Source organism: Poecilia reticulata, linkage group LG14 (genome assembly GCF_000633615.1).
Source record: "Poecilia reticulata strain Guanapo linkage group LG14, Guppy_female_1.0+MT, whole genome shotgun sequence".
NCBI classification, from domain to species: Eukaryota; Metazoa; Chordata; class Actinopteri; order Cyprinodontiformes; family Poeciliidae; genus Poecilia; species Poecilia reticulata.
Window position 1 is genome coordinate 9,496,718 of NC_024344.1, and position 14,863 is coordinate 9,511,580.

At 37.9% G+C, this 14,863-nt stretch overlaps 1 protein-coding gene across 1 annotated transcript in view; it reads left to right on the forward strand.

The window, feature by feature from the left end:
* Positions 1 to 14,151, forward strand: part of stag2a (STAG2 cohesin complex component a) — a 20,783-nt gene extending 6,632 nt beyond the window's left edge. The window contains exons 5-34 of the mRNA XM_008427589.2: positions 897 to 993; positions 1,065 to 1,141; positions 1,261 to 1,465; positions 1,554 to 1,705; positions 2,595 to 2,668; positions 2,940 to 3,063; positions 3,656 to 3,754; positions 3,942 to 4,021; positions 4,280 to 4,387; positions 5,871 to 5,979; positions 6,172 to 6,289; positions 6,388 to 6,491; positions 6,590 to 6,682; positions 6,767 to 6,856; positions 6,952 to 7,155; positions 7,251 to 7,321; positions 7,475 to 7,562; positions 7,736 to 7,816; positions 7,917 to 8,009; positions 8,103 to 8,277; positions 8,385 to 8,524; positions 8,607 to 8,708; positions 9,202 to 9,350; positions 9,429 to 9,557; positions 9,639 to 9,844; positions 10,887 to 11,124; positions 11,243 to 11,353; positions 11,443 to 11,569; positions 11,700 to 11,777; positions 12,162 to 14,151. Coding sequence (XP_008425811.1) covers positions 897 to 993; positions 1,065 to 1,141; positions 1,261 to 1,465; positions 1,554 to 1,705; positions 2,595 to 2,668; positions 2,940 to 3,063; positions 3,656 to 3,754; positions 3,942 to 4,021; positions 4,280 to 4,387; positions 5,871 to 5,979; positions 6,172 to 6,289; positions 6,388 to 6,491; positions 6,590 to 6,682; positions 6,767 to 6,856; positions 6,952 to 7,155; positions 7,251 to 7,321; positions 7,475 to 7,562; positions 7,736 to 7,816; positions 7,917 to 8,009; positions 8,103 to 8,277; positions 8,385 to 8,524; positions 8,607 to 8,708; positions 9,202 to 9,350; positions 9,429 to 9,557; positions 9,639 to 9,844; positions 10,887 to 11,124; positions 11,243 to 11,353; positions 11,443 to 11,569; positions 11,700 to 11,777; positions 12,162 to 12,185 — 3,546 coding nt within the window. The 3' untranslated portion in view covers positions 12,186 to 14,151. The remainder of the gene's footprint in view (positions 1 to 896; positions 994 to 1,064; positions 1,142 to 1,260; positions 1,466 to 1,553; positions 1,706 to 2,594; positions 2,669 to 2,939; positions 3,064 to 3,655; positions 3,755 to 3,941; positions 4,022 to 4,279; positions 4,388 to 5,870; positions 5,980 to 6,171; positions 6,290 to 6,387; positions 6,492 to 6,589; positions 6,683 to 6,766; positions 6,857 to 6,951; positions 7,156 to 7,250; positions 7,322 to 7,474; positions 7,563 to 7,735; positions 7,817 to 7,916; positions 8,010 to 8,102; positions 8,278 to 8,384; positions 8,525 to 8,606; positions 8,709 to 9,201; positions 9,351 to 9,428; positions 9,558 to 9,638; positions 9,845 to 10,886; positions 11,125 to 11,242; positions 11,354 to 11,442; positions 11,570 to 11,699; positions 11,778 to 12,161) is intronic.
* Positions 14,152 to 14,863: the final 712 nt, after the last annotated feature.

The following is a 14,863-nucleotide window of genomic DNA, read 5'->3' on the forward strand; positions in this document are numbered from 1 at the left end:
GGGGGGGGGGGAGAGAGACAGAGACTGCGACGGCAGCGTGTCAGTTGATCTGTGTTACCCAGAAAGCAGTTGGGCACAATATCGCAACACCATGAGTGAAACAACGACTGGGGCAGCCTACTACATAAAGTACTCGGACACCTTCTTTACACATGTGGATGTGTAATAATAGAGTACGGAACAAATTGGCAACCCAAACTGAAGCGTCTATTCTATGCGCCTTATAATCCTTACAGTGCGGAATATACGGTACGTATATTCCGCAATCTGCTATTGTCAGATTTTGCTATTCCGATGTTTCTATTAAATAAGAAGTAAGAACAATGAATAAGCAATTACAGGGGAAATATTTATATTTTAGCCATGATGCTAGGGCTCATCATCATCATCATGAGCCATCAGAAAAGTTGTTGGCGGCAAGTTCCTTATATTTGGAAGTGGCTACATACGCAACGTTTAGAGGAAACTGTAGCAATTTTACAGAAGAGCTATGGACTCAGCATTTTTGAATGACAAATTCAACTTCTGAGAGCTTGAGTGGAGCCAAACTGTCATGACGCAAAATAAATGTTTTCGTTGCAGTTTTGAGAAATATGCAAATTTCAGTCCAGCTGAAAAACCACTTCACTCTTGTGCAAAAACATTTTGTTGAAAAACACGAGGTTTTTTTGTAATTTTCATAAGTCCAGTTTGTGGAGTTTCATGGTAAATGGAAACGCAGTTTCCATCGGTGTAAAATATGGAAGGCTAATAGTCCCAACATTCAATAAATTATTCCATATTTATTAAAAGCTAAATCAACTTCCACTCTTGCAGGCTATTTCTATTTCAGTTTGTATTTGTGTGTATTATATGAACAACTTATGTTGTAAATTGCTGTTCTGGTGTACATCTAGTCTGTTGTTGATGAATGGATTGAGGCCTACAAGCAAGACAGAGATGTGGCGCTTTTGGAGCTAATCAACTTCTTCATCCAGTGCTCGGGGTGTAAAGGTACCTGTCAGACACGATGTTGGCAGAAAGCATTGATTTTTGCAGAGTTTGGCTGAAATTTTTTTGTGCAGGTGCTGTGAGTGAAGAAATGTTCAGACATATGCAGAATTCTGAAATCATCAGGAAAATGACGGAGGAGTTTGATGAGGTGAAGTACTCCGTGTCTGTTTGTTTGGTTTGTCTGGAACGACCCTCATAGACATCTCAAACATCAGCCAGCTGGATGTTTTTGTCCTCAGTCTGATTGACTCTCTGGTCACCAAACAGGACAGCGGCGACTATCCTTTAACACTCTCAGGGCCACAGTGGAAAAGATTCCGGATAAATTTCTGCGACTTTATTGCCGTTCTCGTGCGCCAGTGCCAGTACAGCATCATATATGACGAGTACATGATGGACACGGTCATCTCTCTGCTCACTGGCCTGTCCGACTCGCAGGTCAGGGCATTTAGACACACAAGCACACTAGCAGGTCAGTTTCTATCTGCTTATTTATGTCGTCTACGTCTTGGTGGCATTGTGTCTTCGGACTTGTGTTTGAGCTCCGCTGTGTTCCCCAGCCATGAAGCTGATGACCGCCTTGGTGAACGTCGCTCTGAACCTGAGCATCAACATGGACAACACTCAGAGACAGTACGAGGCAGAAAGGAACAAAGTCATTGCAAAAAGGGCCAATGATAGGTTGGAGCTGTTGTTACAAAAGCGAAAAGAGGTAAGAGAGAAATCTTGCAGAAGTTTTTTTTTTTTTTTTTTCCCATTTATCATTTTAAAACCACTTTCTCCTACATTTATGGCTAAATGTCTGGCAGTTTTTTCCATCAGTGTTGCACTAATTCTGATTTTTATTTTGATCTGGACTTTGACTTGACCAATACAAATGTTCACCGAACTTTTCAGAATTTTATCGGTAAAACTTTTTGAAAGCCATGACTCACTGTCCCTGTGCTTCTTTCGTTTGGTCTACCACAGAAAATCCCAGTAAATTAAACTGAAATTTGTAGTTGTAATGAGATAAAAACATTAAAAAAAACTTTGATACTTTCTGCTGGGTATTTCAAACTTTTAGATTTTGAATAGCTTTTAGCTAGAAAATCCATATGTTTGAATTATAGTCAGATTAGACAGTTCATAAGGAGCAATCTTCTTATAGCAAAAGTCTTTTTACTAGAAAAGAGACCTCATTTTAGGGCTTGAAAATTAGATAAAGTTGGTGAGATCAAGGTTTTTCAAAATATCTGTCAGTCTTACAATAATTACATTCAGTCCATAATGATAGAGTCTCACATTATTCACTTTTTCTTCTGCAGCTATTAAAACCAAACAAGTACCAATCTATTTTTTTGAGTAGATCTTAGTGAAACTGTAAATGCTACTGAATTTATTTTGCAATTAATTTATTCAACTTATTTCTACTACATGCTTAAAAAGAAGCCATGGCATACAGTTGGACATTTCTACTGTTTTCAAGTTGCATTTGCTCAACAAGAATGGTATATTTATAGAAATAATTTTTGCAAGATTCCTTACTTAACAGACTGAATGACGGTAAAGGTTTTGGTGTAAATAGGTTATTTTATCATTGCTTCATGTTTATTTTTCAGCTCCAGGAAAATCAAGATGATATTGAAAACATGATGAATGCGATTTTCAAAGGAGTCTTTGTTCACAGATATCGGTAAGTATAAAATGGTTTGATGATTTGATTTGCAAGGCTGTAAGACTTGATGGATCTCAGCTGAGCTTTAGGTTCAGACCTTGCTTTTCATATTTATGGCATTTTTGCTCCACCTAGTGGAAAACTGGTGTCACTACAAAATGTCGTCTGAAATTTTTGTTGAGAACTTTCTTTTAGTGTGTCTTTTTCCTAAGGGAGTAATGATGACTTTTTCGTATAAATATCAAAGGGTAATATTAGGCCTCACTCTTTATGCTTTCATCTTTTCCAGTGATGCCATTGCTGAAATTCGAGCTATTTGTATTGAGGAGATTGGAGTGTGGATGAAGCTGTACAGTGATGCCTTCCTCAATGACAGCTACTTGAAGTATGTTGGCTGGACAATGCATGACAAGGTGAGTTTTTTTTATATATTATTTTTTGAGAGCTTCTATTAATTTAGTGGTAACACGGTAGGAGAGGTTTAAAGGTTATGTTTTTTTAATTATCACTGGTGAGCTTCACTGATGTTTTTGTTCATAAGAATAAACAACTTTTTGACATCTGCATCTTTTGCTACATTTAATCTGTTCCAAAATACTTTCTTTGGACATGATTGGGAGAAGCTGTGAATGAAAGGTTTCACATTCAAAGAAAATTCAATTTTATAATTTAAATGTTTTAAAAAATATATATTGAATAAATAATGCATGTATAATTTTTTTAATTTCTCAACAATTTATTTCAAATTTATTTCAAATAATTCATTATTTGATTTTTTTACTATCTGTATTATGAGATCATTTTTTTTCAGATCACAGAAATGTTCAGATGGTACATATTTTTTACTTATCGGTGGATGACTCTTTGACCCTTCACCGCACAGGCTCTCAATCGTTATGCAGTGCTGTTTATCACTTGTTATTCACAAAGAAAGTTGATATGCAAGTTATGACTTGTCTTTCTGTCATGCAACACATATTTGAAGTATCATGGGTGTAATTTCAGCAAGGTGAGGTGCGGCTGAAGTGCCTGACTGCCCTGCAGGGCTTGTTCTACAGCAGAGAGCTCGGCTCCCGCCTCGAACTCTTCACCAGTCGCTTTAAGGTGGGCCAACAGCAGGGCCAACCTGTTGCTTAGCATCACACATCTTTAACTCATACCATTTTTAAATAGTAATTAAACATATTTGGATGTCTAATCACAGCAAAGTACATTGCTTTAGCTTTTTGACACTCAAATCTAATGTGTAACAGTAATCAGGTACTAAACACTGATGGTTTCTTTCCGACAGGACCGCATTGTGTCCATGACTCTGGACAAAGAATACGACGTTGCAGTGCAAGCTATTAAGCTTCTGACGCTTATTTTACAGTAAGCACTGCTCTATTTTTATCTTTATGACTGGGTAATTCCTGAACATACCAATGGAAGTCACTGTGCTAAATAAATGTTTCTACAGATTCAAACATTAATGTCTAGGCACAAACTAAGGAAAATAACATTTGTAGTGTATGACTTATAGATGTAAATCTATCACTTTTTTTGCTAGGAATAGCAGGAATATGTTATAGAACATAAAATAAATCAGGCACAAATGGACAAAGCTGGTTTTATTCCCACTGCCAACAGGAGCAGCGATGAGGTTCTGACAGCAGAGGACTGTGAGAGTGTGTATCACCTGGTTTACTCAGCGCACCGACCCATCGCTGTTTCTGCAGGAGAATTTCTGTTTAAAAAGTAAGTAATGTGCTGCAGTGACAAGACTGGAAGAAAAATTATATGATGGCTTGTATTCCATCAATAGCCTTATTGATCGACTAAAGTCTGATTGAAACGAATGAATCAAAGATTCAGCTATTCAGAAATAAAAAGGACTCACAGGAATTTTACAACATGCCGTTTTATTGGCTTGATGGTCCCTTTATGTTTCTTCTTTGTGTAAGATTTGGATAGATTTCTTTACAATATATAAAAAAGTCATACTGCACTAATGGCACTATTCTGAAAATAATTCTCATACAATATGCAGACAGCTAAAATAGTTATAAATCAATTAAGTTAGGTATTAAATAGTGCATTTAATAAATTGACAAAAATGTTAACTTTTTCATTAATCAATTAAGAAATCTGTTTTATGAATTAAAGCCTAAATCCTAACCAGTTTTATTTGCACATTTTTATTGATGTTTTGTTGATTTATCTCTAATTATGAGCTCCAAGGATTTAAGTTGGGAAGTCCTCTTTACCATCACCTCAAAGCATATTGAAGTCTCTCACTGGTCACTCCAAAACATTAATGTTACGTCTGGTCATAATAAATATGTTGGTCAAATAAGAACAATACACCTAAAACTTCCAAGGGTTTGAGTAATTTGAGGCTAAACTCAAATTATAAGTTTTTAAGTTCAACATTTAATGTTTCTCCCACCTCAGAATATAACATTACCAATCCATTTCACCCTGCACTGTTTTATGTGTAGCCCGGGAAATACTTAGCCTCACAAGACACAATAACTGGGGTTGTTAATGTGCCGTATATTTTATTTTCAGTTGGGACAGATTGAACAAAGCTGTCTTGTTCCTCACTATTATTCAAAAATCAGAACATAGGTGTACCAAAACATTAGGTAAATATTCATGAAATGTGGCAGATCTCCAAAATAACAGGGAAAATACACAAAAAGAAAATACAATATATAAAAGAAAAGAAACAGAAATACGGCAGTGGCCTCTGAATTTGACAGTAATGTCTCTGTTCACTCTTAATGCTGGAGCACACCTATGATCGGACATCTTATGGTCACGTGCACAAAATGGCCGCCCTGCACCGCACATACAGGCTCCCGAATTTCTGCCGAAACTATCACCTGCAGATAAACCACCTACAGTTCACGTCCAAGTTCATCACATAGCATAGCAACACAGGAAGAGAACAAGATGCATTTCCTGCCCCGTCTTGGGAAATGGTAATCACTTTGAAACACTGCTCTCTGGTGGTCAAAATGTGCAGCACCTGAGGCCAACTACCTGAACATATTTAAATATGAAAAACATAGACAGGAAATAAAATTACATAACTGAAACAAAATCACTCAATAGCATTGCTACCGTAAGATAAAAGAAAACCAATACTTTGAAACAGTACAATTATTTAACCTAAATTTACCACCCGTCTGCATATTGCTTATTTATAGCAGCTTTTTTCTAACGCTGATTAAAGGCTCTTCAGCCATCGAGGTCCAGAGGATGAAGGTCTACCGAGGAGGGGCAGACAGAGCCTCAACGGCAGCCTCATCAAGACGACCGTCTTCTTCTTCTTGGAGAGTGAGGTAACCAAGCCTTTGAGGCTTTGCGTTTTTGTATTTTTTTTTTATGCATTTTTAACTCTAATCTTAAGATTTCATCATAAATGTGTTGTCAGTTTTATTCACTTTGCTGTGTACGGTTTTTTGCTGGGAAGACTGTGTTGTCCTTGTGGTGTTGCGTTGTGTTCAGTAACAGGAAATCTGATTTTTCATTAGCTCCATGAACACGGGGCTTATTTGGTGGACAGCCTGTGGGAGTGTGCGTCAGAGCTGCTGAAGGACTGGGAAACCATGATTAGCTTGTTGCTGGACGAGCCCATGCCAGGAGAGGAGGGTAAGGAGATAAACACTGAAGCAGATATAAAAGTAAATGGAAAGAATGAATCATTTCATATCAGGTGTTTTCTTTTTCTTGTTTTTTTTTCTTGTTAGCCCTCACTGATCGACAAGAGACGGCTCTGGTTGAGATCATGCTCTCTGCCATTCGACAGGCTTGTGAATGTCATCCTCCAGTAGGCAGAGGCTCAGGAAAGAGGGTGAGAGGCGTATTGTTTGATAAATCAATTATAAAAATAAAACCAAATGATTTCTGAATTAATTTGTGTCGGTAATTGGGTGACCGTTTGTGCATTAGGTCTTGACTGCAAAAGAAAAGAAAACTCAGCTGGACGATCGGACACGAACCACAGAGATGTTTGCGGTTGCACTACCTCTGTTATTAGCAAAGGTGACAGCGTGTTACAGCCTTTTCAGAGTTGATTTATTTTGAAAAGTTTAATATAAGCCAACCTCTTTGGTTTTCACGTCTCAGTACTGTGTGGACATCGATAAGGTGACCAGCTTACTCCAAATACCAAAATACTTCGATCTTGACATCTACACCACCGGCCGGTTAGAAAAGGTTCGTGATGTTTCACTTGCTTAAAGATTTTTTTTTTTTAATACGACTCTTGTAGATTTTGTTCAGTGCCAATTAAATTATATTTCTCAATTCAGCATATGGATGCCTTGCTGCGCCAAATTTGGGAGGTTGTGGATAAACACACAGACACTGAAGTGCTGGAGGCCTGCTCTACAACCTACCACTATCTGTGCAACGAGGAGTTCACCATCTTCAACCGCGTGGATATCGCCCGCTCACAGCTTCTAGATGAGCTGGTAGACAAATTCAACAGACTTCTGGAGGACTTCCTGCAAGAGGTAGGTTTGAATTAGTTCGTTTTTTTGTTGCTTTTATTACTTTAGAAATGTTCTTGGGCAAAAATCTGAAGGGATTTCACCTTTGGTTCATTCAGGGGGAAGAACCAGATGAGGATGATGCCTACCAAGTTCTATCAACACTTAAGAAGATCACTGCTTTTCACAAGTAAAAAAAAAACAAACAAAAAAACACTCTCGTTGACATTTAAGTTATAAGTTGGGGTTCTTGGATTTACAGAATTTTATTTTTTATGACAACTGTGTAAATATTTCCGTGTAAATATTTCTATTCGCATTTGTTCTCTTTTTGCTTAACCAGTGCACACGATCTTTCCAAGTGGGATCTGTTCACCAGCAACTACAGCCTCCTCAGCACAGGTCTGCAGAACGGAGACATGCCTGAGCAGGTATTACAGCACTAACAATGTCCTTAATGCCACAAATGTTCCTAAACAAACATGGATTTTATCAGTACTTTGGATCACTTTTGCAGTATGAAAATCTGATGCCGAGAATTGAACTTGTGAACATTTGGTTTTTCTGTTTACGCACCGCTTCTTGTCAACTTTTGTCTCAACAGATTGTGATTCATGCAATGCAGTGCACACATTACATAGTCTTGTGGCACCTGGCTAAAGTTTCAGAAGGCAGTTCAATAAAGGTATTTATCAACAAACTTGCTGGGTTACTTAGCGAAATTATTGATTTTAAGAATTACATGACATGACTGGTATGGTCTGAGATGCATCTGCTTCTTTTAGGGTGATTTAGTGACTCTGAGAAAACAGATGAGAGCTTTCTGCTTAATATGCCAGCGTTACCTGAGCAGCATCAACACGGCCGTTAAAGAGCAGGTGGGATGACGACGGACCCATCCTGCCTTTCTTTTCCTGCAACTCGAAATGCAGTCGGTTCGCGTTTATAAACGAGTGCTGCGTCTATTCTAGGCTTTCACAATACTGTGTGACGTGTTGCTGATCTTCAGTCACCAAATCATGTCGTCAGGCCGGGAACATCTGGAGAATCTGGTCTACGTGCCAGACTCCTCCCTGCAAGCGGAGCTGCTCAACTTCATCGTGGATCAAGTTTTTATCGACCAGGATGACGACAGCAACAGCACAGGTTGGAACCTGTGCCAGGTTTTTCTTGTTTTACACCCTTTGCTTCACACATCTTAAGACGTTTTTTTTATGTGTTTTATTTGTTTTTATTTATTTATTTTTTCTCAGATGGACAACAAGATGATGAGGCCAGTAAAATCGAGGCTCTGCACAAACGGAGAAACCTTCTTGCAGCCTATTGCAAATTAATCATATACAACGTTGTTGAAATGAATACTGGAGCCGATATATTCAAGCAGTACATGAGAGTAGGTGCAAATATGGTAAAAGATTTATTATATGTGCAGTTTTCTACAATTATTTTAATTATCTTTATCTTTTATTCCTCAGTATTACAATGACTATGGTGATATCATCAAAGAAACGATGAGTAAAACAAGACAAATCGACAAAATCCAGTGTGCAAAGACGCTCATATTGAGCCTGCAAACGGTAAAGTTTCTTACAGAGACTTAGTTCAAGATAGATTACAGCTCAAGATGACATAGACTCTTAAACAAAGTCACCGCTAAACCTGCTTCTCCCAGATTTTGTTGTGTGCTTCTGTAATCTAACTGTCAAGTTTTCAGCTCAGTAAAACACATTAAAATTGATTTATGTAATACTTTTCTCAAGTAAAAAGGAAGTTTCAGCAATTTAACGAATTACAGAAGTAAGAGTTTGCTGTGTGGGACAGCTCACCACGTTTCAGGAACTGGAGTTTCTATCAGGAGCTCAACTTTCCTGGAAAATAAACCAACGTATCACCAAAAAAATTAAACTCCTACATATCTTCTAAGATTGGAAAACACCTAAAACACCCGTGGGATCTAGTTAAGACGTAACAAACAGTCAAAATTATATACATTTTTTTGTAACTAGTGCTTTACACTGTTGAATCTAACAAAGTATGTTCTGTTGTTGTCATTCTGTGTTTTTATTCCAGTTATTCAACGAGATGATGTCTGAGCTCGGCTTCAGCTTTGACCGCTCGTCGTCGGCTTTCTGTGGAATCAAAGAACTGGCTCGACGTTTCTCGCTAACCTTTGGTTTGGATCAGTTGAAGACAAGAGAGGCCATTGCAATGTTACATAAGTGAGCACCTGCTCTGAGAAACAGCTGCAATTCCAACAGTGTGTGTTTTAACAAGTGGGAAAATGCCATTTGTTTTAGGGACGGCATTGAGTTTGCATTTAAAGAACCCAGTCCTCAAGGAGAAGGGGGTCCGCCACTTAATCTGCCATTTCTGGACATCCTGAGTGAGTTCTCAAGCAAACTCCTTCGACAAGACAAGAGGACAGTGTAAGTTTCTGGCCTGTTGTGTCATTTCTGATGAGCTCTGAAAAGACTCTTGACGTTGCTTTGTCATTCTGAACTCTGCAGTCACCTGTACCTGGAGCGATTTATGACGTTTCAAATGGCCCTTCAGAGAGACGACTGCTGGCTGCCCCTCATCTCGTACAGGAACTCACTGCAGGCCGGGATGGACGACGACACCATGTCTGTCATCAGTGGGATCAGCAGTCGGGGGTCCGTTCGAAGCAAGAAGTCCAAACAGTCCGCTGTAAGCAAAAGAAAACTGCCTGAAGGTGAGTTTTATTGAAATTACTTATTACTGCACTTGCATTTTGGGCCAAATCCAGATTATGAGTGCTCTTAAAGGGCCGGTTGTGCCATAATGCATTGATAAAACCTGTTAAACTGCTAAAATATCAATGAATCCTTAAAATTAATTTCTATTATTGAACAATTTCTCAATCCCTCCAGGATTTCATGTTTCTTTTTGTAATTCTTTTGCAATACAAATCAAAGTGCTTGTGGTTCTAATTTGCTCTTATTTATGACGGTAAATGTGACTTTTTATTACTCGTTTTATAGATCATGGACTATAATCTGACATCAATCAAAGCTGAAGCAGCTGTTTAGTAAAAGGAAGAAAGGTTTTGACAATTTTTGAGAAAAATCTGCAACAAACTCCCAATTATGTATTAATGACAAAATATGCAGGGATTTGTTGATTTTACATGAATTTCCACGCTAATTCTCAAGAAACTGGAGGGACTGGTTGATATAATTTGGTAGTAAACAGATAAAAACTCCATTGATTTGATTGATAACATGATATTTAAGCATATGTAGTGGTTAATCAAGTGAAAAGTTCTGAAATGTTCGATTCACATTTGTATTTACCCCTGAACTCCAGAGTTTGTAGAACAACCTTTCACTGTCACTTTTTGGAAGTACGTCTCCAGAAACTGAGATTTTTGATCATCCTTCCTTGCAAAGTAACTCGGGCCGATTTAAATGTGCTGAGACAGATTCTACTTTGGATTTAGGTCTGGACTTTAGCTAGGCTATTCTAACCGACTTTGATCTAAAGTACCCAGCTTTAGCTGTGGCTGTATGTTTAGGCTTGTTGGGCTGATAGAAAAGGAACCTTTGCACCAATATCAAGTTGTTCCTCTTTCTTTGTTTGCATCCTGCAATGTGTTCTCAGTACATTATAGGGACGGACTGTATTTAGCTCCATCTTTCTTCAGATCAACTCTAATCATCTTCCTTTTCCCCACAGCATAATGCTGCCACCACCGTGTTTTCCACCAGGGATGTTAATATATCGTCTTCTTGCAGAAGAGAACAGCAGCAGCAGTTTTGACGGAGTCTGGATGAATCGTGAGCAGAGTGTGCCCACGCCGGTCATGATGCACTCGCCCCACCTCACTTCCACTGTGCTGAGGGATCCAAAGAGGATGAGGCCGGAGGACGGCTACGCCGCCACGTTCTCCATGCCAGCAGAGCAGCACCTTCATCAAGCGCTTCCTCCTCAACCGCTGCCTCATCACCATCACCAGGCTGCCATGGATTACAAGTACAAAACTTCCCTTAAGTAACTTTTGATTAAAGCCTGCAGTTGTTTTTGATTGGAGTGTCCTGTGCTTCTTGAATTGTTTGAAGCAACTTGTGAATGAAATGATATCACCTCCCAGCACCCAGGTTACCTGGATGTTGACGCAGAGGCAACAGGCTGAAGCCCGTCAGCACCAGGAGCGGATCAGCATGCACTACGCTAAGATGAGGAACCACATGCAGCAAGCAATGTGAGCCAACTCGCGCTTTTTCGTCTTTCTCTGTGACAATAAGAAAACAGGCTAAATATCACTGCTGATTTCTTTTGTGTTTTCCACAGTCGCCGAGGATCCGGATTAATGGAGGATGACGAGGAACCAATCGTGGAGGACGTGATGATGTCATCAGAGGATCGCTTGGAAGATATCAATGAGGGCATGGATTTTAATACGATGGAGATCGATTTGGTAATTTATAAAATATTGACGTAACTCAGCTGATTTTTTGGGACAGCATAGTGTTGAGCTAAAAAAGCATTTTTGTCCCCAGTTTCTTGTATGTTGTGATTTGTTTTCTAACTGAGCTGTTGCTTCTCAGCCTGCATCTAAGAATCGAAGAGAAAGAAATGAACTAAAGCCAGATTACTTTGATCCGTCTTCCATTATGGATGATTCGGTAAGAATAATTTCTGCATTACGCTTGTACAGTAGTACATTTGTTATGAATGCTTCATTAAATATGCTTTTATTGGCTCAGTGAATCTGATTGCTCTCTTGTTGCAGCATGAGATGAATTAATATGATCTGAGTCGCAGTTGCGTAAAACGTCAAGCAAAACAGTTTTGTCGACGTTTCATATATGTGGTTTGTCTAATTTACGATGCATGTGCTGCAGAATGGTTTATAGCTAGGAAATAAACAAAAGTAAACTAACCACTAAAATTTTTGTTCAGGATGTTCATGCACCCACCCACRTAGACGTGTTACTGAAATAGCAAAATGAAACTGTTATGTTTCTATTACTATTATTAAGTCTAACTCTACCTCTGTCTGTTTTTAGGTTCTTAATGTTTCAATGTTCTAACACGAATTGGATCAAAGACGATGCATCATGGAAATCCTCTTCTTGGAAGAAGAAATGACCGTTCTCTGTGAAATCTTTGAAAGGAAAAGGTTGAAAGGAACTATTACGATGGTCTTTTGAGACTCCAGCATTTGCCTCTTTAACACTTAAAGACTTGGAGGGAGAGCCTCGTGTTAAATCATCCTGCTGTTTTCAAACACTGTCGTCAGTCAAGATTCTGTTTCAGTACCTGAAGTCTAGAAGAAACCTTTAGAGGCGGGTACATGTGGCCGGGGTGTGCAGGCGTTTAATGTTTTTCATTTTCCCCTTTTCTTGCATTTGGTATATAAAGAGTTGTCTAATGTAAATACATAGTGGCCAACAATCAGGTGACGCGAACACAATTTCATTAACATTAGACGAATTTCTCATGATTTTGGTGTTCAGTGGTTGTCTGAGAGTCTTTAATAGGAACAGATTTTGTTTTTTAAAGACAAGGCGGCTCATCTTTCTTATGGATGTTACTTACAGGGTTGATTCCAGGTTAATCTAAAGACAAACTTGCCAAACACATGAACATGGAGTAGTTTCAGGATGACAGGACTTCTACACGGCCACTAAATGAAATAACTCAGTTAGTGCTATTGTGTTCACTTCTTGTACTGGTGAACTGTAGATTTTGGCATGGCATGTAGCCATATATTCAGATCTGTACGCAGTAAATTATAACGTGAACTAGCTTGTCATACTGTTCAAAGGATTTGCCACAAGTGGAATACAGCGTTTCCAGATTTCTTTGTGACGGTATTTTTAAGGAACATGTGTTCTGCTTTTATACCCTATAGATAACTTTGATTTATAGATATTTTGTATTGACAATCAAGTGTAAATTAATGGTTTATAATCATGCTATTTCACCTAGAAACATAAGTAATCCTTTTTAATAGAATGGTGTTACTGCAGATGTGGCCAGTTGGTTCTGTTTTCGTTTCTTCTCTCTATAATGAATGCGTGCAAAAGGTATGTATTATTTCCATGTAGTTGTAAATCAAATGGATGGTTGATTCTAGAAATGTTTTTTTAGAATTGGAAACCTTTACAGTTCCATCAATGGAATCTTGACCCACAGTAAACATTTAATCTTTCCTATAGCCTGTTTTTACATTGTATAGTAACTAATATCTGATATTACTCATGCCATATATTTACATTTTTGTTAAAAAACAAAAACAAAACAAGAAGACAAAAAACGCATAAGAAAGTTGGGTGGTGTTTGTTATTTTTTTAATTCTAGTATACAGTTGTGCAGAGGATTTTTATACATTTTGGTTTTCCACTGTTGATATTAAGAAATGATGCTCAATTACTAAGGCTCAGAGTACTTTAGTAAGCTATGATAGTGTCTGGATTGTAAATTGTACAATTACAAAGGTGTAATATATTGTGTGTGCGTTTATATGTGCACTTTCCTCATGTGTGAAATTTTATGTAGCGGTTAAAGTTAAAACAATGTTACTCCGACATTAACCCACTAATTTTTAAGTACAGTATGCATCCATAGTTGTTTTGTTTGTTGCTCAGTGGGTTGTTGTGTTAATTCTTTTTTTTTTTTTTTCCTGTACTGACCTGGCTGGCAGATTCTACCTTTATAGATGACGATATATACGCATATTGTAGCTAGACGCAAATCCCTAATTTCTCTAAACTGAAGACGGATATCTTGGTCATATACAATAAGTATTCACTTTGGGGAAATAGGAATGGTACACCCTCTAAAGCATTTCATTTGACATTGTTTAGGTTTTGCATTGAACTGCTAAACATCTGAATACATCTGTATGTTTATACATATTTAAATATTTGCATATATTAAATTTGTGTTCTTTTTTTTCTATTTACAAAGTGCCCATTGCATCTTTTAATATTTGTATTTATGTCTGGAGATGTAACACAACCAAATAAATCCTTTAAAACTGTGTGATGATGATTGTGAGGCAAGTCTGGAAACTGTCCTGCTTTGAGACATTTTTATTTAGCTGTCGAATGGTAAAAAATTATTTTCCATTACAAAATTACAATCCATGCTATTTGTCTTGGATGTTGGAGCTGGGATGTGGGAGTTAATTCAAATCTAAGTGGAGCATGTTCTAGTTGTAAGTTGGATAATCAGTGGAATTTGCAATGCAAGGTGATAACAAATTTCTCTAAAGGAACATGTTTACAAATTAAGATTGCACAGCACTATATGTGGCACTGGTTGAGAACCAAACTGGTAGAAGTGCTAATTATACAGCTTATTCCTGCAAATATTTCAATAGCACAGTTCAGAACCACCAAGATTTCCCCAGAAAACTTGTTAAGCCTGGTGGTTGGGCGCCAGGGCAGGGCAGTCATTCATCCAGCGACCCGTCATGTTTTGGAGTTAAAAATGTTTAAAGTTGACAGGAAATGTGAAAATATCACTTGATAATTGTGTTATTGAAAGATTGGAAGATTAATATCTGTACACCAACTATAAAATCTTTTAAAAATGCAAACATTTTAAAAAAACAAAAAAAACTTGAATAAATAAGCAATGTTTAGCCTGATGGGGACACAAGTAAAGTCTGGTGGCCCGCCTGGCTTATTATACCCTGACCACTTTAATACTCACAGTCAGTCTGAATTCTGAATCCAGAAAGCCTTTATTTTTCGTTTCT